Raw genomic sequence first — 27,688 nt, forward strand, 5'->3', positions numbered from 1 at the left:
ATATATTACATCTCCTACTAATAGGCATTGTCGAGATACCGCATCAGGAGGCATCAAAGTTGGCAAAGCTACAACGTTACGCAAAGCACGACAACCTGGAGTATCTACTCGGGAACATAGGCGTGCCCATATGCGCCACATTCACATCACGATTGCTCATTACAGAGGCAGATTGGCACGATGACTCAGTCGGAGGTAGTTTGCAAAGTCTTGGTGGATTCCATAGACTGAGGGGGAGATACTCTACACTCTTGTTCTTTTTAAACTTAGCTTTTCCAACTTTTCAGTTTCCATACTTCTCATTCCAATCTACCATGTAAACCTACACATAAATTTTATATCTTCTTATCTGATGAGAGATGATGATACCAATTGTATTGGTTATGGTCTCATAGGCCACTCTAGCCTTTCAAACATGTTAAACTCTCTCTCTCTCTCTCTCTTTTTTTTTCGTAAATCTCTCTCTCTCTCTCTCTCTCTCTCTCTCTCTCTCTCTCTCTCTCTCTTGGAGCAGACTAGAAACAGAAATGTATTCCATGTTCTTGGGGCAGGACAGCAAGAGAGCATGGAAAAAGATGCACGAGAACCAGCCACCCCTACAAATTACTAGACCGGATGATTGGCATGGATATGCTTGCACACTCTATGATATTCCTGGCCAAGAGCCTATGCCACTCCCCTCAACCTCAAGACCAGCAAATTGCAGATTTTTCACAGAAAAAAAAGTGAGGAATGCCATATGGAAACTGAAAAATGGAAGAGCCCAAGATCATGATGATTTAATGGCTGAACACTTCATGCATGCCTGTGATATTTTAGCACCAACACTGGCTCACATCTTTCATAGGGCAGTTTGTGAGGGATTTCCAACCTATTGGTTAGACCATATTATCGTGCCGCTCTTTAAGAGTGGAGACCCCGCGCTACCTAGTAACTACCGAACCATCATGATTCTGGCCAAGATATATGGCTCTATCGTCGAACAAGCATTGTGAGTGAATGGGCCGAGATGCATGGCCTGAGATCAAAAGGCCAGGCTGGCTTCAAGAGGGGATATACAACTCTAGACCATATCTTTACATTGAGGGCAATCATCGAAGAAGGCAAGGCATTCAAGAAAAAGATCTATTGCTGTTTTGTGGACTTTCACAAGGCCTTTGACACATTGCCACGTGCTAGACTCATGAGAAGAATGCAAAACATTGATGTGCCTGTAGAGATACACTGGAGTATCTATGCCTTGTATGAGATAGTGACGGGCAGAGTACGAACACCTGAGGGCATCTCAGATACAGTCAATAGCACCATTGGGGTGAAACAAGGCTGTCCATTTTCACCGACACTATTTGGGCTGTATATAGATGAAAGTTCAGAATATGTGGATAGGACTGGTGGGGCCGGAGCCAGCCTAGCTGGAGTGCTGATACCATTACTGCTTTATGCCGATGGTATTGTACTTATATCTGACTCACCTGAGGGACTAAATAGACACTTGGATGCATTATCAGCTTTTTGCAGAGATAGAGATCTTAAGGTGAACCTTGGGAAAACTAAAGTTATGGTATTTAACACTTCAGCTGCTTGGGTGACAAGAGCTGAGCACCAGTTTACTTTTGATGGAGAGCCAGTGGAGATGATTAGGCAGTATGTCTATTTGGGGGTCACATTGAAGGGACCACAGTTCTCTTGGAGAGAGACATCAGAGGCTCGTTTGGCAAAAGCATATGCAGCCTTAGGTGCATTGAAGAGACAATGTGCTCACATACAATTTCATGAGCCACGCACCAAACTGTGGCTTTTTGACACCCTGGTTACACCCACACTCCTATATGGGGCAGCTATTTGGGGTCCGAGTCTCTTTCACACGAGGAGACAGCCTTTGGGAGACCAGGATGGACCAGAGAAGAAATACTATGACGGATGGGAGCATATGGAAAGACCACTGGTCATGATGATCTCACGTATGACACGAGCGAAGAGCTCGACCCCACATGAGATTATCAGAGCTGAGTTGGGAGCATCACCCATGGTGGCTGAGGCCTTGGTCTAGGTAGTGACTTTCATACATAGACTATGAAAGCTCCCCCAAGATAGATACCCACGCTAGCCCTGGCCTCTTCTAGACAACTAGCAGCAGACGGTGACAGACACTGTTGGTATGCTCAGATGAGTACATGGATGAGTCTACATGGACTGTAGATTGACAGACTACCCCCCTTTGACTATAGCCTGGATTGCCCTACACTTGACCTGAGCTGATCAGAGTAGACATACTAAAGTTAGATACGGAGAAGACCTGGATCCGACCACCCTCATGAGGATGGCACACTACCAAACCCACTTCCTTCAGATATCTGAGGATGGTTTCATCACTCGACCCAATTACATGGACACACAACTGCCTCATGGACTACGCACAGTTATTGGTCAGATCCGCGCCTCATCCCACCACATGAGGATTGAGACAGGCAGATGGGAGGGTATACAAACACAAGAATGCATATGTCCACTATGCAACAGAGAGCCAGAGACAGAGGAACACTACATCTGTCGATGCACTGTATATTATGATATATGAGGTAGATACCACCGTCTGTTTCGAGAGGGTTTTGGACCCCTGAGACGGATCATGCAGTTTGAGGATCAGAGATGCTTGGGATTCTTCCTCTTGGAGCTCCAGAGACGCAGAGCAACAATTCTACGCAGTAGGAGGCCCCCACAACTCGGCTCACATAGACAGAAAGCAGTCACTGACTTTTTCACTGATACACGACAGAGTATGGCAGATACCACTACTACTACCACACAACCTACAGGAGTACATCATCATTGGACCTCATCTTCTGTAGGTGTCCCTTTGGATAGAGCAGTGGCACGTAGCCGGTCTAGGCGCCCACGTCCACCCGGACGAAGGCCTAGACATCCACACCACAGACAAATTAAAACCATCATTGAGCGCCACAGGAGCAGATGCCAAGACGCCTCAGCCATGCAGAGATACACCTCCTTAGAGAACATACATATCATTGATGGAGAGTTTTCCTTTCTCTATTCTCACTTTCAGATCACTGACATGTTTCTCTTTATAGGACACTATTTCATTTCTTTTTTCTTTTTTTTTTCAGTCTTATAGGGATGTTTTTCATCTTTTTCTCATTCCATATACTATCAAGGAACACCTCATCAAATGGCAAGACCTACCCCTAGAAGAAATCTCCTAGCACCCAACCACTATTGTGAATGAATTTCCTCATCTCCAAGATGCCCCATGGTGTCATGGGATTCTGTGTATAGGATGTAAAATGAGCTTATCATTTGCATTCATGAGGCTCTTGATGGCTAATCACAAGAGTAAGTTATAAGGTGTCTTCTAGGCTTGGAAAGCTTAAGTTTCATAAGTCTGCTTCATATGACATGTTATATATGTTATTGGACAAAAACATAGCTTGGATGTAAACCTCATGTCCTAGAAAAACACCATCATTATATGTATTGCTTTGGTCTCATAGGCCACATTGGCCTTTTAGAGACGTTAATATACTCTCTCTCTCTCTCTCTCTCTCTCTCTCTCTCTCTCTCTCTCTCTCTTTTTGTTCGTAATGGATGTTATATTTATAAAGTACTAAACGACAAAAGAGTTACAAAAGTCATGGCAAAGACGCAAAGAAAATTGCAATTGCTAGGGAAGTAAGTCCTCCCGAGGGAGTAAGTCAGAGTGCCGAATGAGATCTATCTGCCAATGCAAGAGACCTTTAAGCCTAGCAATATATCCCTGAACATTAGAGTCTGAATCAAAAAGAAAAGCATTCCGAATGGTCCAATTAAGCCAACAACCCCACTATCTAAGAAAGTGAAACAAGATCTTCATATGTGACTGTGTTGGTGTGGGGTATTTGGGCCGCACAAAAACCCAATCAAAAGGGCTTAGCAAGAAACCAACCACTGCTCTCTCTCTCTCTCTCTCTCTCTCTCTCTCTCTCTCTCTCTCTCTCTTTTCCGTAATGGATGTTATATTTATAAAGTACTAAACGACAAAAGAGTTACAAAAGTCATGGCAAAGACACAGAGGAAATTGCCATATGGCAGGGAAGTAAGTCCTCTCGAGGGAGTAAGTCAAAGTGCCGAATGAGATCTATCTGCCAATGCAAGAGACCTTTAAGCCTAGCAATATGTCCTTGAACATTAGAGGCTGAATCAAAAAGAAAAGCATTCCGAATGGTCCAATTGTGCCAACAGCCCCAATATCTGAGAAAGTGAAACAAGATCTTCATATGCGACTGAGCCGGTGTGGGGTATTTGGGCCACACAAAAACCCAATCGAAAGGGCTTAGCGAGAAAGCAACCACTGCTCGCCAAACCGCTGACAAGAGTGACCAGATTTTCTTAGCTAGAGGGCAAGAAATAAATCGATGACGGGCTGATTCCACACTGGTGGTGCAAAAGAAACAATTGCTATTGGAGATTCGACGCTTGGAAAGGGTTGAAGCAAGAGGAAGACCACCAATCATCACCCTCCAAAGAAAGACCTTGCATTTGAAAGGTGTCTTGTTCAACCAGCCCTCCATCACAGTTACCTTCCACCATGACTGAGATTTACGCAATCCCCATACAGTATTAGCTTAAGTAACCAGCCATTGATGATTTTTAATCAAAAGATGATACACCTGGTTAGCTGAGGCCTTTTCCAAATTCAGCCGGCCTGCAAGGTCCCAGTCCTATGAAGGACGATCCGAAGCAAGGGCAAGAAAGGGTTGTCTGCTCTGGAGCACCATCAAAAGCTGTCCCCATAAATCACGATATCCACGAGGATCCTGAAAAACCTCTTGGCTGTACGAAACAATATCAACACATTGCGACTGGCAAGGGTGGCATCTGCAACTGAAGTCAAGCCCAAACGTGCCATGCGGTTAAATTTTGGTCTGAGCTCATGTTTGCCTTCCCAAGAAAGTAATCGCGAGGCTGCCAACAATTCTAGTTGAAAAGAGTTAGTAGCTAAGCGGTCCTCCGCTGGATGCCACTAAGCCTTCTGGAGAACCAATTTCCAGGAACATATCAAATGAGCAAGCAGGGAGGATGAAGGACTAGAAAACCGAGAGTCTGCATTAAGAACATGCCACCAGGAGCTCCGAATTTGGGTATTACCATGCACAAGCCCGTGCTCCTAAAGAAAATAACGGGCTATAAAGACCCACGGGTGATGATCCAAGCACATGGCACGAAAAAGAGACCAATGGAGTGCCAGCATATGAGTTTCGGCATCCAAAATAGCCCCGCCACCCATGCGTTTGGGGGTACATGCATGCAACTAAGAAATCCATGAAATGCCTACATGCAAGGAATCCTTCTCTCTCTCTCTCTCTCTCTCTCTCTCTCTCTCTCTCTCTCTCTCTCTCTCGTATTCAAGATTCAAAGTATCAAGACAAGCAACAAGCCAATCATGAGTCCATGCAAAGCCAAGGTAATCACCCATTTATATTGTCCAATTTCAAGGGAAATTGGGGCATTTGGGGCATTTCAGGGCCACTTGGAGCTATGGGGATAATCAAGTCAATTTTGGGACATTTGGGTCGATTTGGAGCATTGAGGGGTGTTGGGGCAATTAGAGGGACATTCCGGGCATTTGGGAATTTGTGGCATTTTTGGGGCATTGAGAGCAATTTAGGGCAATTTTTAAGGCAATTTGGGCGATTTGTAACATTGGGGGCTACTGGGGCAATTCGGGTCATGCAAGGCATATTTGGGGCACTTAAGACATGTGTGGTTTCCCCCGTTCCGATTCCTTGACCTTGGACATTCCCTCTTATTCCTCATTCCAGGTAACTATGGTTTTGTTTGATGAGTGGGTTTTTGTACTTCATGAGTCTCTGAGCCTTGGTTGTCTTATGACATCACCTACATGTGGGACTTGGATCAAAGAAGAAAGGGTGGAGGCCACTGCTTGGAACAGGGCTACCAATGAGAGGGCATAGTAGCATAGGGTGGTTTTTGGGGACATGGACAGGGAAGGGAATCAAGACAGGGGTAGAAATTGCCATCCCATATCACTATGAAAGGGGGCTCTAACATGGAAAAGAACCTGAGACGATATAGGGTCACAATGGGACTAGGATGTGAAGCTAGAAATGGACCATCCCATGCTTTATGAGGGGGATGTGGCAGTCATCAAGGAAAGAGGCATGTGGTGATGGGCTTGAGCATGAGTAGTAGGGGAAGAAAACAAACCACGCAAAAGAGGTAGGCCCTTGGACAACTAGCACAGTGTCGAGCTAAAAAATGCATTACATGCTGATTAGCCTCTTAAAAAGCCCCAAAACAAGCTTAATTAATTAAAACCCCTAAAACAAGGAGCGGTTTGAGAGAGTTTCTATGTAAACCCTAATTTGCAAGGGTCCATCCACATCTATAAATAGACAGGCTGCCCACCATTTAGCTCATTCCTCCCATGCATGTTTCTCACGTTCATGTGCAAATCTCCGCCATTAGCCTTCCTCCACATAGTTGTCCACCATTCGCAACTCCTGCCACCACTCCATCTATTGCTCCAACTCTTGGCGATTGCCTTCCATCAAACACTTGTTGCCTAGTGACTATCCTATTGCTGCATTTCGTGCCCGTCAGCCATTGCCAACCTCTCCAACACTTGTTTCTCCCTCCATTTGCTGTCTTAGCACCTGGGGTCGAGTTTCTCCCTCCAACCGCTCCTTCAACTACTGCATTTTGTAGTCTAGACTGCCACCTAGATCATCATTCATCACATCTATTGTTGCGGTACTCCTCTACCTCTGGTGATCACTGTCTTCATCTTTTCCGCTTTCTAACAGTGCGACTAGTGGTTATAGCACTCGGGATCAATCTCCAATGGACATCACACTCTGACACTCTACTACTTTGCCCTTGAGCATTCTCTACACTCTTGCATTCATTTACTGCATTGATTCATTCACTTCAAAGTTCTCCTTCTCTCGCTCTTTCTATTTCTGTTTTTGCGTTTTGAGTTTTGAGTTTTGCATTTTGCATCTATGTCTTTGTGTTTCTCTCGTGGTTGTACCAATCCCTAGCAATTTCTTCACAAGGTATCAAAGTTGGCGCTCTTGAAAAGAGTATCCAACAGATATTGTGGAGGCTTAGTTTTGTGTAAGGCACATGAATGACTTGTAACCGAATCACAATGTCTCAAACACCTTCTCAAACCCCATGATACTGTTTTCAAGCTTCTCCATCATTGGAGGCCCTAAGAAGGCATTGTGGACTCCGCAAGGAAGATGAAACCCCATCACCTTCACCTTCTTTGTTTTCTCCTATTCTAGATTTTTATATAATGACAGAGGAGGATTTTGAAGAGTACTTGCGCGTCGCATATAGTCAAGCTTACAACCCTCCTAAAAGCTTTGCTACAACATTTGAACAAGTTGGTGAGGGTGGCCACCTCTCTAATCATGAAGAATATAAAACGGTTGGGACAACTCATGACCCATCTTCTTCATCTCATCCATGCCTAGTGTCACGTTCCTACAATCCCTTTTGAGTCCTATGAATCAAAACCCTCTCATGTTTCTCCTTTTGATGTGCAACATCTGGATGATTTTCTGTATGTAAACTTCAATAGAGGAGGCTCTCAAAGCAAACATCCTTCATCAAGTATATCTACATCTTCTGTTTCATTTGAACATGTAAACCACTCTTCTCAAATCCCTCCCATCCCATTCTCTTCTAATCCACACCTCGATTTCCTCTCTTCATTCCAAAACCTCGGATTACACTCCACTTCCACATCGAGCACACTAGGAGTTCGATCCTCCATCTCTGCTCCTAGCACTTTCTCTTTCTCCAAACCATCTTCTACCTACCCTCACTTTACTACACCCTTGCACCTCAATACTCATTAGCAAGAATGCCACTCTTTAACACTGTGCCATCCATAAACCCATAAGAAATCACTTCTTTTCATCCTAGGATAGTTGTGATGGGCATCCCCCTCACTACCCCCGGTCACTCACCTCCACATCCACTGTGCACAGTTCCTATATGTATGCTGGGTACTCTAGGATTAATTTCCAAATGTAGTGCACTCTCCACCCTACCCTCATTACACACCTTATCCATCTCCTAGCACTACCACTCCTATTGCGATGGCCAAGAATGTCTTCACAGATAAGACTCATTTGAACCGATCGAATTTCACCACTTGATCGAACTTCATGCAGCAAGTGCTTGAAACTCAAGGTCTTTGGAACCTCATCATTAGTCTAGATCTTATGTCAAACCCTCAATCTCACCCTGATCACATCCATCAATGGAGAGTTTGCAATGCCACAGCCAATGTTGACTAAATACAAGGGTTGCTTCCGGAGCTCCACTCTCAATTACAACATTTTTCCCTCATATCTGAGCTTTGGAGTCATCTCATTGACTGCTATGCAGCGCAACATTGCAATGGGCATATCAATCTTGATTTTGAGCTTTAGCAATTTTCCATTAAAGAGATGATCTGTAAGTCAAGTTAGCCAAATGGCGGCGGTTACTCGTTGAATTTGCAACTACTAGCTCTCCAAATTAGAGAACGATCAACAGGTTACATTCTTTTTGAATAAGTTGCCTGATAAATACTTCCATTTCATTTAGCACATTATCTTGTTGCCTCAATTACCGACCTTCATGAGTGTCAGTTCTTGCGTTACATGAGGCTACACGATCAAGTCCACAAGAAGTCCTTCACATACTCTTATTCAAAGAGGGATCTAGTTGCCTATTCTTTGCAAGGGAAAAGTGGAGGTAACAAGAACCCACAAGATGCAAAGGCAAGCCAAAACAAGGGTAACAACCCTTCCTTCGACAAAACTTTAATTTAAAAAAAACCATCTGCCAATAACTCCCTAAGAAAAATAGGTTTTGCAGAGATTGCCACAGATCGGGCAATGTGAAGGAGGAGTCTCATGCCAAGGCCCAAGGTCTTCCTCCTATAAAACCTAGTAGACCACTGCAATTGCCTCCACTCCTACTGGACAATTCAACAACGCTACATCTCCTCTTGTTGCTCCATTTGCTCCATCTGCCCCAACTACCGGACATGTGGCACACAAGCAACCTCAACAGCCTATATCTTTCAATACTCCTAAAGGATCAGCTAATTGGTTTACTAGCTCTCCACCCATTCCATTCCTAGGTCATCCTCTACACCTTCATCTAGGACCACTTCACCTCTACAAAGACTTGCTGATGGTCGTACGGGATGGTGACCCCATCTTTAGTTTTTTTTTTCCTTCTTAGTCTTCCACTACATCCATTGACAAATCCACCCTCATTGCATTGTGCTTTCATTCAGCTTTGCCTTCTGTTTTGTTTTACTTTGGAGCATCTCATTACTAATCCCTATTTTGCAAATTCTAATCTCTCTCGTAGGGTTTTGTATTTCAAAGTAGGACTAACTTGTAGGTTTGCACCAGTCCTTCATGGGTTGGACACATGATGTGCCCAGTTCCGCATGATGGTTTCATCTTCTTAGGACATTTTTTCTTCTACCAACATGAAGACTACCCCTCCCGGGGGGGATCATGCAATGTCTCTCTTGATACTATCATGGCAGTGACTTCTACCTTGCTCTTTCAATTAGGGTCTTCATCCTCATCCTTATCTTCATCTTCATGCATCATCATGGTTCTCGTCACTACATGAAGACTGACATTAGGCTCCTCTTTCTCCTTCAACATCAACATCCAGGGTTGAGAGGGGGTTCCTATCCTTTCATGGTATTCTACAAGTTTGGCACTTGTCTTCCACATCGGCCTCCCTTCCTTGTTGTACCTTCTCCTTTTTGCATAGCATGATTTTATCATCTTTCTAAAGGGCACAAGCGCAAGTGAAGAATTTTCCCATGAGAAACACTATCCAAGTGGCACCTGCTACATGAGCATTCTCAACATATAGCATACTATGAATCTCATTGTGCAAAGCACCCCTACACAGATCCTCGGTTGTCTCTAACAACAGTTCTTCCACCCCACCACTTTACTCCTTCATCACCCTTTCCCTTCTCATCGACAACCCAGAGTGGTTGGGTTAGCTCGTTTGTTTTGTGGTGTGTTGGATCTGGCCATCCCCTTTCATTCTCTCGTATGAGCCAAATTACTTAATCAAGCACAAACCATCTCTAATCCAATCAAGCGCAAATTACTTAATCAAGCACAGACCATCTCTAATCCAATCCCCTTTTATTCTCCCGTATGAGCCAAATTACTTAATCAAGCACAAACCATCTCTAATCCAATCACTTTAGGGGGGGAAAAAGTTCAATGGGGTTCTATCCCTCTTTGCAAGACTTGGTGGGCCACTCCATAGCCAATATGCACCCTTTGTTCGATGCCCTAGCCTCTTTGGGTGACTACTTTAATTCCCTTCGCAAGATTTAGTCTTGATAGGCCACTGGGCAGCCTCTAAGCACCTTTGGCCGATGCCTTGACTGTGTTGGGTAGGACACCTTGGAATAAAACTGGGTTGGCCTTCCTTTCTAGCATTGTTTTGGGCCTAAGAGGAGCTGCTGAGTTAAATTGCATTACATGCTCATTAGCCTATCAAGCAACCCCAAAACAAGCTTAATTAATTCAAAACCCTACAACGGGAAGCAATTCGAGAGAGTTTCTGTGTAAACCCTAATCTGGGAGGGTCCATCCACATCTATAAATAGACAAGCTACCCACCATCGAGCCCATCCCTTCTCTCGCGTTCACGTGCAAATCTCTGTCATCAACCTTCCTCCAAGTGGCTATCTAGCCTTTGCAATTGTTGCCACCACTCCATCTACTGCTCCGGCTCCTGGCAATTGCCTTCCAACTGCCACTTGCTGCCTGGCAACCATCCTATTGCTGTGTTTGGTGCCCATCAGCCATCGCCAACCTCTCCAGCACCTGTTCCTACCTGTGTTTCCTTGCTGCCCTAGCACCTGCCATCAGGTTTCTCCCTCCAACGACTCCTTCCACTGCTGTGTTTTGCAATCTGGGCTACCACCTACATCAACCTTCATCACATTTGTTTTTGTCCACGCTCCTCTCCCTCTGGAGATTAGTGTCTTCATCTTTTCCGCTTTCCGACACTTTGACTGGTGGTTACAGCACTTGTTTCTCTCCACTGAACATCACACTCCAACACTCTATTGCTCTGCCCTTCAGCATTCTATACACTCATACATCCATTTACTGCAATGAGTCATTTACTTCAGATTTCTCCTTCTCTCTTTGTTTGTGTGTGTTTTGGCATTGTGGGTTTGAGTTTTGTGTTTTGCATTTAGGGTTTGAGTTTTGCACGTCACTATCTGTGTCTTTCTGTTTCCATTGTGGTCTTACACTCTTATGTTTCCTCACTGCAAACCCTAGCAGTTTCTTCACACGTAGGAAGATTACACAGAAGGAATAGAGGTGAGTGGGCAGAAGGAATGTCTGAGAAGGCAGCAGTAGACAGGAGTGACAGGCAGATACCAAGCAGGATCTGGCAGGTGATGGGGAAGGCAGACATGGTGGGCAGGGACAGCGGCAGGTATGGTGGGAGATGCAGGAAGATGAGGCAGCAGGCAAGGAGGAAGGTAGTCAATGGGCAGGGCTGGCATCACCTGGAAGCAACAATACCTGGCACCACATTTACAGGAGCAGCGTCAGCTCATCATTGGGACAGACAATGTTACTCAGATTGTTATTCCCTAGGATTACATAACATTCAATTTGAGACTTGCTCAAAAGTTGTCAACAAATCACTGCCACCTCCATGTTGATTCTAAAGTTCAAGTCATAAAAAAATTGAGTAGTTGCATTGGCGCCATGATTCTGATGTGCTCCTATGCAGGTAGATAATCTTCAACTCCATAGATCTTAGCCCCATAGATTTCAGTCAAGATTAATGTCCTAGATTCTGTGACCAAATCAGAATGATAAAGGCTAATAAGTCATAGGTTAAAGATGCAAGATAAGACCCACAAGATAAGGTGATACACATTAATTTCTTTTTCTCTCAAAGCTCTTTCTCTTTTTCATATTTATTTATTGCTCTTTACCAGATTTTTTTACCACAAACCTACATTGTTTTCATTAAGTGAAACTTGAGCAGAAGCCCAACTACCTGAAGATGCGGAAGGCCTCCAAACTGTAGTGGCTCAACATCTTCCCAAAACTCATCTTCTTCTACTGTCAAAAGAGCTAAGTCGCACTCTTCTCCAATGGTTAGGACCTGCAAAAAGCTCAACAACTTCACACACTTTCTCAAGCTCATTACTGATTCTACTACCAAATAGATACAACTTGCTTTTGTTGACATCTTTCATACTTCAATAGTGAGACATAGGTTTTTGTGTGCATAGAAGGAAAAGGATGACCTAATACATTTTTTAAGCATGGATTCTCATACTCTACGAGAAAAACGGTCAAGAGAGTAAAAAACTGAATGCTGAGAATGATATATATATATATATATATCAAACTGCAAATAATGCTTACAGTTGCTATGTATTTGGTGTCATCACCTGTCTTCTTTACTGTTACCTGCAAAGTGCAAGAGAAAACAATTTCACACCCAAATCCTATTTTATGCTCAATGGGCTCTCTACATGAAAAGCTGGAAGAAATCAGGAAAGGAATAGTATAAATTTACATCACAGTAAAGAATTCAGAAGAGTAACATCATCCCTGTAATAAGCTCCTTACAAGCATATGCCAGTGTTTGAGATGCAAAACAAATCTTACTAAAGCAATTGATATCACCATAGTTTTTTCGTGCGTCATACACAGAGGAGTATGAAAGTATGATTGGACTATGATTCACACCCTGGGGCTGAATCATACATTGCCCTAATTTTAAACAAAAATGTATCTAGATCTAGTATTTTATACTAAATTGAGAAAAGAAGCTAACAAGCTGAATGAAAACTAGAGTTCCATTGTTTCAATAGCTTTAGTCTACTAGCAAGGCATCCAATAATCAAGACACAAAATTGATTTGCCAAAACATATTCAGATTCTCATTTCCAATAATTGGAGTCTAGACACAATTTAAGCACTGATGGCTGCAGCCTACAAGTGAAAGAAATCCAAAAAAGGATATACAGGTCAAAACAGACTGCCATAAAAGTCAAAGGGTTGCCTAACAATAGAGTTTAGAAGCTAGAGTAGAAGTTTGAAGCAAACTATATGGGAAGAAGAGTGGAAATATTGATCATGGACAAGATGCACCCTCCTCATCCTCCTCCTCAATGTCCTCGTCCTCATCATTGTCATCCTTCTCCTCATCTTCCTTATCGTCACACTAAAAATTTTCAACTATTTTAGCATTGCCAAAATGCCAATTTCAGCTGTAAAATCAGAAATTTCAGAGATTTGAAAGCCAACACTAAAGGGAAAAAGAGTGTTTTAGGGAAAGGAGAAGGCAGGTGACAGCAAGGCAACACCTTCTTGGTGAAAATCGTCCAAGTGTTTGTGTGCTTTTTGCAAGGCCACAGCCTTTTTGGCAAAATTGTGATCGTATTTGCCTTTTCCAGCCCGTTTTTTAAAAAGAAGTATGTCAAGTATGTAATAGGATTTCATACTCCTGTTTTCATACATTTTCAAATGTCTGCATGGCGAATCAGATGCGTCTGATAAAAACTATGAATATGACCTTTTCTAGTCAGATTTCGAAATTTAAGTGCATAACACCATCACTCTACCCTTTGAGAAAACAACTTAAGACACAAAAAGAGCAACTCTCTCCCTTTTTCAGGGTCATGAATGAACCATTTTTCTCTGTAAGAAAACGAAATGATTTACAGTCAGACTGAGAAATGACATGCAACTGTCTTGAACTCATGTTAAAAAGGCACCTCACTTAACTGCAAATGCTGATTTTAGGCACTCTATACAGACAGAGAGTTGTGAAAAGTACACATGATAAACAGCAAAAGTTTCAGGCCTTTACCTGAGTATGATGTTCTACACAATGAGCATTTGTCAAAAGCCTCCGATCTGAAATGATGAAACCACTATAGAACAGCCAAGTATCAGTTTGCAAGCATGATAAGGCAGATCGTCTTGAAAAAAGTTTGACACATGAAAAATTTCGTGACATGGTGTTCCTTGTTTCACAAAAATATCCTCGTTTCTTTGACTCTGTACTGCATGCAATATCAAGAATTTGTGACAATGAGAAAATGCAAGGCTCTGAAACTGACTGGGCCATGACCTTCTCTAGACACATTCTACGCTTTTCGTCCCATTCAGTTATCTGGATAGACCTGATGTGTACACCCAAAAAAGAAGAAAATCCTGCCTCTCTGTTTTCATGAAATCTGTATTTCCACTGCCACTATTTCCCTTAAACCCCAGATTTAAATACTGGGTTCAGAAGCAGCAGTAAAGATAATGTATACTAGTGCACCAGGAACAACCAGGATCATCGTACCTTCCTGTTGAAGCTTGCTGTCTTTGCAACTGCCATGGCAAGGAGTAATTTGGCTGTGCTGATATACAGTAAACCTGCATTTCCAGGAACAAAAACTAATGATCTCCTTCACTGTTCTTGTATCTTCGATGTTCTATGGGTTTCAGAGGATATTGAGGCATTTGTACAGAGCATTAATTCTATTAAACACAGTCAACCTCAAATTGCCAGCATATCTGTTTGTTGAAAAAGATGATTACTGTCAAGTTGGGAAAAAAAACCCTCCTGAGGGCTGGGTAATTTATCTTTAAGAGGCTTCTCATTTGCGAAGAAATAACCTTTACCAAATTTGACGTCTAATGACACCAAAAAGATCAGGAGCAGAAGATAGAAAAGCAAGTTTTCTCACCACATCGTGCCTCTTGGATGTGTTCTCTATATTCAACCATGTGGCAAAAACATATAAGACATCTATGCAGATATCTATGACTCATTACCAGTCACCTTGTTGTTAGCAATTTGGTCATTTCCTACATGTGAGCCTTACACTCAGTAGTAAGAGACATTAGAAGCTCTGCCCAGTTTACTAATTGTCCACATTTTTGTTGAACAAGGCTATTTTTCGGCCCATGTACCAGCCTAGGTCACTCAATTTCGTTTGCTCATTTTAAGCAGCCTATGGTTATCAAAATACACTATTGCACACTTTTTGTCCAAAGAACAGAATATATTAATGACAACTCGGTAAAACCCCCAAGCTAAGAAGGCCTTGTAAGGGGCTGCTAAGTACCTCATAAATACAATGGCTAAGTACCTCATGAATACAATGGGAATAGTTTCTTTTGTACCACAATGGTTGAGTCTTCCCATCACAGATTCATCACCTGCCCTTTTGCGAAAGATTTGGGCCCTCCTCTTGAACATTTGGCATGCTATGGTGAGGATTAGGATGCATCCTCTTGGTTGGGTATTTGGTAAAGCTAAATATCATGGTCTAGCACAATCTCATATGAAGATTATGTTTCACTTTTTCAGATTCTGGTGTTGCTGGCATATTTGGATCACTCACAATATGTTCATTTTTTATGCCACCTTAGGCATTCAGCATCATGTTGTGAAGCCTAAGGGACTTCTCCAATGGCAACTTGATCTTATACAACATGCTGATAACCTTGGTCAGAGATGACTTAGCTTCTTGGCATCTGGCGGTCTCCTCAATGCCGCCCTAACTTTTATATTCTTATGTACTTTGTCTATGATATAATATAACAACTCATTACAAAAAAAAGAGGAAATATTTCATTGCCAACAATTTGGGATACACTTGCACACTTCCTTCAAGCATCTATCAGAGCAATCTTTTGATGGGAGAGACTTGATTCAAGGCCTAAATGAGCTTTAACATTCACTGTCAAGTCTGGTAACTAAAAGAATAACCAGAATGCACAACATGCACCTTCACAACAGCTTTCAAAATCGATGCATCTTGAAAATTACTATCATCCACAATCTGCATAACAACAGATAGTAACAAATTCCATCAAGTTGGAACTCAGCTGTATAGACTGTATAGAGAATACTTTCAAGCTTCCAAAGATTACATCAACTGGACTTACTAAATGAAGATGCATCAAACAAAGACCTGGAGCAAAGGATCTCATATTCCATTTAGTTTTGAAATGAAAGAAATAGAGCACAGTCTACCAACATTTTCAATCCATCGGTTTCTATAATTATGACACATTTCGCTTATCCAACAATCAATATCTCTATGCAAAAGAAAATAAGAAATTGCTTGCTAGCAACTAAATGGGTGTATATGTTTATATAACATGTGATGCCATGGAAAGTGGAATTACAGAACAGCTTGGACAACTTAAGTTTGGATACTTTGCTTGCTTTCCCCTTCATTCTCTTCAAATATGTTTATCTACAATGTTCATACTAACTTTTCATCAAGTTAACATGGTGTTCCAGGGCTGTTTATGGTGTAGTGTGTTACATGGTGTGGGTAGACATTCTAGAAAACATGACAAAATCCTAGAACAATAACATATGTAAAGTCATAGCTGCACAATTCCATCCAAAGGGATATAGGATTCTATGACACTATAAAGTATGACATATCATGGAACAAATGATATCAAGTTCAAGGCTTGCCAAAAGTCCTGGAATTTCGGTCAAGGAGGAGGCCATCCTAAAGAGATTTGCCAAGACATCTTCAATGGGGTCACTCAGTTAGAATCTAAAACCTCTAAATGAGTCAAAAGAATATGGAATGATAACGGTGGGGGAGTGTACACAAGTTTAAGTTATTATGCATGATAGAGGCAGGAAGCATGACCTTTCTGAGCCATAAGTCTCAATGAAAGATTGGTGTATAGTTACCAAGAAATGTCTTTCCTACCTGTAGGAACATACAAAAAATTTCATGTTTCATGAAGTTATGAAACACTTGAATTGAAATTTGACAAAAGGTGATCAAGTTGGTTTTAGAAAAACATGGTTTGTCAAAAAATGTGAGTCTTCTAAGAGTGACACTAGCAATGAGGATGAGGCTGGCAACATCGAGTTCATGGATAATGAGATGGATATTAATGAGGATCTCGATATTGTTGAGGCTTGGCTCACAAAAGACTCAAGAGTTAGAATTTTAAGTTTAGAATATCATTATTATTTAGACATGTTTATTGGTTGTTCTTGTATGATATGGATTCATTTTGATGTCTTACAAAGAACAGGTACGTTTGATTTCTTTTTCATCCATTGCATTATGCTTCTTTTATATCTAAGGTTCTTTTAAAAATTACATGGTGCAAGTTACAGAATCTGAGCAAGAAATAGAGAGTACACAGCAAGTGTTGGGTTTGACTCACACCTACACTCACAAAGGAGTGTCGGTGATCCTCAGTAGGACACTAGGGCACTTTTACCTCTTCGTACAAGAGGCTTTTTCCCCAGATCTATTTCTTTTATTTTATTTGCCTATGTTACACAGTTTGGGCACTTATCAAGTTTTACACTCTTTGGGTGTGAACACCCTCTTACAACCCTAAGGTTTAAGGGTTGTACTTTGTAGTTGCACCTCACACTCTTGAGATTATCACATTGGGTGTTGTGCTATCACACTCTCTTCACTGTCAAATGTACTCTCAATTGGGCCTTCATCTCACATTTGGTATCATAGCTGAGTTTACCTATATCTTCTCTCTCTCTCTACAACCAACAGCATTCCATTGTCCTCCTTGAGCTTCAGCTTGGTGAACTATTGCCTCTGTCTACAGCAGCTATCAGCATTACCACCAGCATTACCTACAGGTCCACCAACTACCAGTGTCACCACCTGCAGGCCCATTGCCTGTGCCTCCCCACCGCCTGCCCTGTCTGCAACCTACGCCCATCAGCACCACCCAGCACCATCTGCAAAGCCTTTAGTTGCACCTCCCTAACCCTCATCAACCTGCTCACTGCGACTGCACCTCCAGCACTCCAAAGGAGAAGCAAACTGTAGCCGCCGCCCTTTTCCTAGCTTGCGACGCCTGTGCCAGATGCTGCCCATCTGGTTCTCTATACCACCAACCCACCAAGACCGCTAGCAGTTGAGCCACCAGCGCCACCACCTATTCCGCCGAGTCCTCCAAGTTTTTCCACTTGGTTTTTGGCTTTGCACAAAGTGTATCAAAGGTAAAAGAAAAAATTATTAATTTTTTATTCAAATTTTATCTTAGGGAAGGGGCTTGTGCCCAAGAAGCATTCTCTACTCAGCAAGTGTCTACGACACATTTTACGTAGAGATTTTGTGCAATTTTAGATCAAAATTTGGGGCTTTTGTTGTCAGCTCAAAGATTGGCAAATGTACATTAGTGACACTCTGAAATAGACTGATTTCGTGCATTTTGGGACAAGAAATTTTGGGGCTTTTGCATTTTTACTGCTGGCGAGCATTTATTGCACGTTGGATAGCGTGCGTTTCAGGTGGTTTTTTGACAGAGCGTGATTAAATTTGCTAATTACAACAAAGTCCTTGCTGTAATTTCTGGAAATTTTGAGATTTCCAAGTTGGTCCAACTTGACATACTGCTCTTTTACTCTTTGATCAGTGACATTTATCATGGCAAATCAGGGAGGTGATGTATTTACATATGACTCCAAGGAGGGTAGGTTGGATGGCAACAACTATTCCCTATGGTCCTTTATGATGAAGAATGTGCCGATTGCAAAGAATCTTTGGGATTATGTCAGTGGTGAAGAAGTTAGGCCCCAAGTTGTAGCTCCTACTACTCCTCCAGGAGGACGTGAACAACATGCAACTCAGCTTGTTTAGCCTACTCCAGCTCAGCCACTTCCCTAGAGATCAGCAACACAAAAGGCATGGGACACACGAGATGCACAAGCTTTGTCGTTGATTGCATTGGCAGTTCAATGGTCTATCATCCCTTACATTCGGTCTACAACTTCTTCACGAGAAGCATGGCTGACCTTCGAGCAGATGTTTGCTGGAAAGAATGAGACACGCATCTCTTTCTTAAAGAAAGAGCCATCCTCTAAATAAAATTCAAAACTTACTCATATGAACATTTTATGAATGTAGATGAGTATTACTCAAATGCATAGTTGATATCTACTATCTTGAATTCATTGCCGCCCTCATTTTTTGCCTTTCATATGACCTTAAACCTCACCATGAGGATTTCTCCACAGTCACTTACTTTCCTTCAATTGATTAGTTTACTCTTAGAGGAAGAGCAAATAAGAAAGAATAGTGGTGTGCATGTCATAGCCTCTGAGCAGGCTTTTATGGCACGGCAAAAGGGCAAGGATAGCTAAGCTAAAAATGCTCTGCAAAGCTCTAGGACATCCGATGCTTCACAGAGTAGCAAGAAATAGGGAGGCACGCAAGCCAAGAAGGCCAAGTGCCACTATTGCAAGAAGCCAGGACATTACATCATTGAATGTAGAAAGTACATAGCCAAGGAGAAGGAGTCAAGGATGTCTGTTTCTAATGTATCTTCTACTGCTACTGAGTCCACGTCCTTGTTGCAAACAAGAACTATTGTTTTTACACATGCAGTTATGACTCTTCTTGGGCTGATAGAGCATTTAGCTCTACTGAGGATACAAGCATTTTTTGACAGTGGTGCTTCCAAGCACATCACATCTCGTAGAGATTTATTTTCTTGTGTTTTTGCAGCCTCAGTTAGCAAGTTTGTATAGTGTGCTAACAATGCATCATACCCTATTAGAGGCATTGGGGAGATTGTATTGACAGCATTGATGGCTCTATTCTCCGCTTGCAGGATACCTTATTTGTACAAGGCATAAAGAACAATTTGTTGTCTATTTCTTCTTGAGTAAGGTGTGGTTTGCAAGTCACCTTTGATGATGACAGATGTATGGTCAAAGATAAGGAACACATGACTTTGGTTTTGACTAGCACTCTATGTCATGGGTTATATGGATTGGATGCTTTTTCAATTGATCAATCAGTCTATCTAGAGTCTAGACTCTACTCTCACTCTTGCTATATCACAGGCGGAGTTATGGCATGCTCATATAGGGCATGTAAACTATGGTAGCTTGATGCTCATGTAGCGTACATAAATGCTTGATGGTTTACCTCTCTTGGAGAGACCTCCTAAGCATATATGCGAGGGATGTATTTTGGGAAAAATGCATCATTTTTCGTTTTCCTGTGATGTTGCTTTTAAAGCAATTGCTAGATTACAAATTGGGCACTCAAATGTATATGGCCCTATGTAGACAAAGTCATTCGGTGGATGTTACTATTTTGTCACTTTCATTGATGACTTTACTCATTTTTGCTCGGTCTATTCTTTGGTGAAAAAGTCAGAAGTGTATGATGCATTTTTGTCTTTTGTTACACTTGCTGAAAATCAATATGGCTACAAGGTTGTGGGTCCATAGCTGAAAAGAAATGCAAATGAATCCATTTATAAATATAAGGCCAGGCTTGTGGCTAAAGGCTACTCATAGAAGAAAAGCATTGACTATGAGGAGAAATTTGCTCCTACATCCCGCATGACTACCATTAGGTCTATGGTTGCTTTGGCTACCCATTATGAATGGACTGTGCATCAGCTTGATATAAAGACTATATTCTTCCATGGGGAACTTCACAAAGAAGTGTATGTGTAGTAACCCATTGGTTTTGCAGTTGTGGGATCCGAACACTTAGTGTGCAAGCTAAAAAAGGCTTTGTATGGTTTGAAGCAAGCTCCTCAAGCTTGCTATGTAAAGATTGATGCCCTTTTGCTCAACCAAGGGTTCATAAACAGCTCATCAAAGTCTACCCTTTACATATGTAAAGAGGGGGGATCCTTGTTGGTTATATGTCTATATGTTGATGATCTTTTGCTTATAGGGACACATGCGGATCAGATTTCAGCATTCAAACAAAATTTGCAGCAAACTTTTGAGATGTCAGATTTGGAGCCTTTACACTATTACTTGGGGATTCAGTTCATTCATGATGCTAGAGGCATTGGATTGTTACAATCTAGATACATTGGTAAACTTCTTAAGAGGTTTAGCTTATAAGATTGCAAGCCAATTTGTATACCGATGGAACATGGACTAAAGTTGTCATTGCATGATGACAATGACTTGTTTGATATCCATACATATACTCCAATAGTTGAATGTCTTATTTACTTATGCAAGACAAGGCCAGACATACAGTTTACAGTTTCATCCCTGAGTAAATATATGGTACCCAAGTCATATTGGATCCGTCGATGGAATACGTGCAAGTGGTGACAATGTCCACAAAGTTTCTGAGGATCTAAAGGGGGGATCCACTGGTAAGAGTATGCACTCTAGTTTAAAGACCTTTGATAAATTCTCAAAGATCTCATCACCATGTCTGTGAAAGTGAGTATATGTAAGCTTACGGCTCTCAAAGGCAATCACTCCATGCTCCTATAACAAAACAGCCCTAATGCCATGGCCACTGGCATCACATTATATGGTAAATTCTTTGGAGAAGTCAAGGCATACTAAGATAAGAGCAGAAGTAAGGAGCTCCTGTAACTAGTTGAAGCTACTATCTGCAAGAGCATCCCAAAAGAAAGCCTCCTTCTTCAACCTATCAATCAAAGGAGCTGCAATAGCTGCATAATGCTTGATGAACTTGAGATCTAAGAATACTGATTTAACATCCATTCAATAACTTGACCACTTCTTGTGACCAGCCACAAGTATGATGCAAATAGTGGTCATTCTAGCAACTTGAGTGAAGGAGTCTTGAAAAGCAAACCCTTCAATCTATGAAAATCCCTCTGCTACCAATCTAGCTTTGTGCTTTCCTAAGCTTCCATCTGCCTTGTACTTTACCTTCCAAACCCACTTTGTGCCAATAAACTTCCTCTTCTCTGGCTGATCTACTAGTTCCCAAGTGTCCTTTGTCATTATATTGTAACACTAAGCTTGCATAGTTGCTCTCAATGTTGGATCTGTAAGTGCTTCTTCCAAGTCAACTCGCTCCTTTACTTCTCTCATAATCTCAACCATCGAGCCTATATTGACTATATGAGTAGAAGCATTTCTTAGCTGCTCTATTCTCTGAGAACTCCTTGGTCCATCTACCATCTCCTCAACAGATGTAGACATAGGATTATTTTGATCATAGAGCTACACCCATTGCGGCAATGGCTTTCGCAGGGGTGTGCTAGCAAGTTGATGAACTTTCTCCTCGTTATCCCAAGACAATGCTTTTATGAGAGTACACAATGAAAAGAGGAAAGTGAACGTAGAGAGACGAAGGAGACGAAGAGAAAACATAGGAGAGAGAAAGGAACAAGGTGACTGCAATGGCTAAAGATACAAGGCTACAACAATTAGCCCCAACATGCAACTCTACACATCAATGTGGGCACGAGACAATAGCAAGGGGATGAGAAAATGAGGAGGGTTGGGCTAACCACAAAGGATCAATGATGGATAATAAGAGTGGGAGGGCAAGCTACCTACATATTAACAAACTGGGGCCAAATGTAGCTAGACTCAAAATAGGACACTCAAGACAGTCAAAAGTGCCCAAAAAGAAATGCACTAATGTGACCTCCATCTAAAGTGTCTAAAATACATAAAATGACAGAAAAAGACAATGTCAGAGCTCCTAGTGTCCTTATCTGACTTAAACTAAGGTTCACAGGCAAGAGATGACCAAACAACACACATGACTACTAACACCCCTATCAAATTCTCGATGTGGCGAAAGGCCAAAGGATATGCGGATGCTTTAAGATGCATAGAAACAAGGACCAAGGACCAAGCGGCAAGGGATAGTAGCTCAATGACGAAGAAAATAAGTCCCCACATAAAGCAAAGGCCGAAAGTATATTGAAAACCCTGAAGAAACTTCTCATAATCTTTGGAAGTCCCCCTCTGAATCACAAAGGATCAAGGAATCTACAATCATATCACTAATATCGCCCCCCTCTAAAAGGGATGGGAGGTACGAAGGAAACATGAGAGGAGATGGTGGGGGATGGGATGGAACATGTGCGATAAAGTCGGCCACAAGAGGAGATGGTGGGGAATGGAATGAAACATGTGGGATAAAGGGTGCACAATCGAGAACGGGTGCGGCAAGAGAAAGCTACCTCGAAGGGCCATGTATAATGAAAGGGAAATGGAGCATAGATAGCACCCTCTCCTACCAACCTATCGCAAAAGTGGCTCCTATAGAAGAATCCTCAACAAAGACGGTTGGGTCAATGAAGACAACATGGGTCCCAAGTCTAGGAAGGCCATAAACTGAGAGGGGAGGGAATGAAAACAACCAACAAGAGGTATCCTTAGGATAATCACAATCCCTTGGGCTGCGGTACAGAAGAAGACTGACTTAGAAAAGGTGAACGAGGAGTATCCAATGCCGAAGAGAACATACAATGCTAGGGAGAAAGAGGAAGTAATAAATACAAAGGAAAATAGGACTTCAGCCTCTAATCGCAGCCAATCTAGGGGCTGATAAAGAACCAAGAATGCCCGAAAAGGGTGAGCCTGCAATAAACACAAATCTACCCTATTGCTAGCCTAAAAAAGAGGCCGCCCAATAGATCTAAATGGTCGCTCAAGTCAGTAGGATGCCGACCAAGTCAGTAGGTTGCTACCCAAGATGCAGCCTCCCCTGGACTACATGCACAAGGAGGAAGGGCTGAGGTCAAAGGTAGATGAGTTGCCTGCATGAAAAGGTAGGTCTCTTCCTATAGAAATTGTGCCTAGTAGAGGCGAGCTAGGTGTTGAACGCAGCTTTTCCCTATCAAGCACAGCTTGTTGTGGGCTATAAACATGCCATCCTGCACTATTTGATGCCAAATGCAAGGTATGCAGCACATGGATGGCACCAAGCTGGTTTTATCGCGGATAGAATGCTCCTCTTCAAGACATCTAGCTCCCACATGTAGCTCTGTACCATGTGAGAGTGCACAATGGAAAGAAAAAAGTGAACTGGAAGAGAAGAATGAGACAAAGAGAGAAGAAACAAGGTGACTGCAATGGCTGAAGATACAAGGCTGCAACAGTCAGCCCCAACACACAGCTCTACACGTCAATGTAGATGCCTGACAATAGCAGGGGGATAAGCGAATGAGGAGGGCTGCCTGATCATGAAGAATCAATGATGGATAATGAGAGTGGGAGGGTAGGCTACCTTTATATAGGAAAACTAAAGCCAAAAGTGGCTAGGCCCAAACTAGGGTGCCCAAGATAGCTGAAAGTGCCCAAAAAGGAATACACTAATGTATCCTCCATCTAAAGTGGAGTCTAAAACACCTAAAATGGCAGACAAAGACAATCTCCAAGCTCCTAATTTCCTCATTTGACTAAGACTGAGGCTCACAAGCAAGAGGTGACCACACAAGACACACATGACTACTAACAGCTTTCTTCTCCTTAAGGATAGGGATTGCTATTTGCACAAATTCATAGTGGACTACTTCCCTCGACAATAAAGTCAAAGAAATTTACTTTTTTCTTTACCATAGTATGCAGCTCTCCCTTGAACACCACATCACAGCTCGCTACAAGCTTCTTTGTCTCTTAGTAATATAATTTGTAAGCCTTTTGCTCATCACTAGAACCAAAGAAGATAATTTTGATGCTTTTTGGTTTTAACTTGTTCTACTTATCCTTTAGAACATGTGCATAGCATTCATATCCAAAAGTTCTAAACTATAGGACTGATTGTTGCTTACCAGTGTAGGCCTCATGTAGTGTTTTTTCCTTGAGAGCCTTTGTATAGCTCCAATTCAGAATGTAGATTGTGATATTAACAGCTTCGGTCCAAAACTAGTCCCTTGCCCTTAAGTATACACATTGTCAATTTTACACTAGTGTAATTTCCTTGTTCAACAACACCATTTTACTAAGGTGTATAAGGCGTCATCAATTGACGCTTGATTCCTCTGCTCTTGCAAAAGTCTTCAAATACCTTTGAGTTAAACTTACCACCTCTATCTCTTCTAAATCTCTTTACACTTTTCTCTATTTCATTCTCAACGAGTATTAGCTATTATTTAAACTTACCAAAAGCTTGCGGCTTATCTATAGTCTTCGATGATCAATATAAAATAAGAAGATCCTCCAAAGGCTTGTGTAGGCATTTTACCACACAAGTCAACATGCACCACTCTAGAGAAGCCTTTACTCTATTATTGCTTTTGTGTGGAAATGCCTTATTTAATGGCTTGCCCATCATACAACCTTTGCAACAACTATTAACACTGCAAATCCAATGTGACCAAACCTTTCATGCCAAATTTTACTTGGCCCACTCCAAAATTGTCTATAAAACTTAATGAGCTAGATGCTCTTAAGGCTCAGCTCAAGAAGAGCTTTGAGATGAAAGATCTGGGATAGGCCGCTCACATACTTGGTATGCGCATTAGATGCAACAAGCATTAGGGACTCCTCTACTTGTCACAGAGGGAGTACATTCATAAAGTCCTTAAGCGCTTCCGTATGTAGGACATAAAGCCTATTGGCTGCCCATTGCCTTCTCATGTGAAGGTATCACAAACTGATTGTCCGCAGACAGATAAGCAAAGGGCCGAGATGGCCAAGATTCCCTATGTATCCGCAGTGGGCAGTCTTATGTATGCCATGATAGCCACTCGTTCAGATATTGCCTTTGCAGTTGGTGTTGTGGCACGCTATATGGCTACACCTGGCAAGAAGCATTAGGATGCCATAAAGGGTATCATGAGGTACCTGAAGGGCACTGTAGATATGTGCATATGCTATGGCAGCCAAGATACAGGAGTCGTGGGGTACACTGACTCTGATTATGCAGGACATGTAGATAGTAGGAACTCCACTTCCGGCTATGTATTCACCTATACTGGAGGTACTGTTTCTTGGATGTCCAGGGTGCAGAAATGCACGGCCCTTTCTACTACAGAGGCCGAGTATGTTGCAGCTACTGAGGCCTGGAAGGAGGCCATTTGGTTGGGCCGTTTGGTTGCTGACCTTGGTATTGATGCTATCCCTGCACTGCATTCGGATTCTATGAGTGCTATTCAGTTAGCCAAGAATCCAGTCTTCCATGTGAAGACGAAACACATTGAGGTGAGGTATCACTTCATACGTGGGGTCGTTCAGAACAAGTCTGTTGATCTTGTCAAGATCTCAACTGACCAGAATCCTGCAGATCTGCTCACAAAAAGCCTCTCTACATAGCGCTTTGCCTTCCTCACAAGGTTGATGGGCATGGGATGAGATGACGTATTTCCTCATCCTATTGTACATGTGTACATGTTGTACTGTCTTTTTTCCTTTTCTTTTCACTCCTCACTAGGACAGATTCACCTTTAAGTAAGAGATTGTTGGGGGTAAAGGCGCCTCCGCCTAGCCGTTCGTGTATTACTACACTGACAATCACCGCCACCGCACACTGCAGGTGGCGGGCGTCCGTCACTGTCACTTTATTCTTTATTCTTTTAGTGACAGTTTGAATAAAGGAAGGCCCGGTCACACATTGTGACTGTTGGAGTTCCCATTTCTTGTCTCTCTCTTTCTTGCTCTTGCTCTCTCGCCATAGCTCTGGAGTGCAAGCTTCGATCCTTCTTACCTTTCATTGGTTAGCAATATTCCCTGCCACTTTCAAGGGCGCGGCGTTTCAGTGGTATGAGAGACAAGCAGTAGGAACTTTTGGCACATGGGACGACCTGAAGTTGGCCTTTCTCACTAAATTCAGGCGTGAAAGTTTTGAAGAGCGGATGCAAGAGGAGTTCATGAACCTAAGTCAATCCTCTGGAGAAAGAGTAAAAGCTTATGTCTCGCAAATGGAATCTATCCTGAAGAGATGGACTAACCATCATTTGGACGAAGGCATTCAAAAAGGAGTGTTCCTTAGAGACCTACAACCAGAAGTTCACAAATTCATGGAATTGAGAAGACCGGTCAATCTGCAAGCTACAGTGGAAGGTGCAAGATTGTATGATGAAGTTGAAGCAAGGTTGTCAATGACTCCACGAAGAGGAGTCTTATCTTCTCCCATACTAGAAATGGTATACTCACCAAATGCAGTTCCACGGACAATTCCCTATCCCTATCCTCAGATGCAAACAGTGCCACAAAATAGTGCACCTAATCCACTGTGGTCGTCACAGACGACAATGCCTCAAATGATGGTTCAACCACAACAACAGTGGCCTCAAACAGTTCCTCCAATGGCGACTCAACAATAGTGGAACCCTACCAACTGGAATCAACAACCCCAAGTCTCAACAGGAGCTGTGAATCAGAACCAGAACTAAGGACCCTCTGGATCAACCCAACTAGTGTATGCAGTAATTACAGAAGCTTCACAAAACCCTACTACAAGTACTTCAAGAGGTGAAAATCTGAAGGACTACTTATCCAACTCAGTTGCAAGTATCAAGAAAGAGTTTATGGATGTGATTACAGAGCAGCTACACACGCTGAAGATGAATACCACCAATATATCCACTCCTGCGGAAGTTGGGAGAGATGTGATGCGTTCTAATACATGGTGCGAAAAGTGTCATCAAGCGAGACATTTAGCCACTGAATGTACCTGAAAACCAACCATTCCTAGAGCCTTTTGTTCCTAATATCTGAGAAAGAACCATACAGAGGATATTTGTTCTCTGAAAGAGATGCACTAACGAAGACAGAAATATGAAAATGCAAGATTCAACTTGCTAGAATCCAAAATGACAACACAATATATTGGACCAAAGCCTTGGGAGTTTGGTCCTAATTTCGGTCCAAGGAGGTTTCCCTCTCAAAGTTACAAAGGACAACAGTCTGG

General features: G+C 42.3%; 1 protein-coding gene across 4 annotated transcripts in view; it reads right to left on the reverse strand.

The window, feature by feature from the left end:
• The window catches only part of DEG2 (DEGP protease 2), a 143,957-nt gene that overhangs the window by 72,166 nt on the left and 44,103 nt on the right, over positions 1-27,688 (reverse strand). For 3 of the 4 annotated variants that reach the window (XR_015692822.1, XM_087690718.1, XM_087690720.1), the window contains exons 3-7: positions 15,848-15,901; positions 14,413-14,486; positions 13,930-13,993; positions 12,477-12,521; positions 12,103-12,210 (exon numbers count right to left, since the gene is read on the reverse strand). Coding sequence is in view for 3 of the 4 variants with exons in the window: in XM_087690718.1 (XP_087546844.1) it covers positions 12,103-12,210; positions 12,477-12,521; positions 13,930-13,993; positions 14,413-14,486; positions 15,848-15,901 (345 nt within the window). In the remaining variant the exon portion in view is untranslated. The remainder of the gene's footprint in view (positions 1-12,102; positions 12,211-12,476; positions 12,522-13,929; positions 13,994-14,412; positions 14,487-15,847; positions 15,902-27,688) is intronic. The other variant, XM_087690719.1, reaches the window with a different exon arrangement.

This window comes from Lygodium microphyllum, chromosome 13 (genome assembly GCF_053477565.2).
Source record: "Lygodium microphyllum isolate KBCC chromosome 13, Lygodium_microphyllum_v1.1.10, whole genome shotgun sequence".
Lineage (NCBI taxonomy): Eukaryota > Viridiplantae > Streptophyta > Polypodiopsida > Schizaeales > Lygodiaceae > Lygodium > Lygodium microphyllum.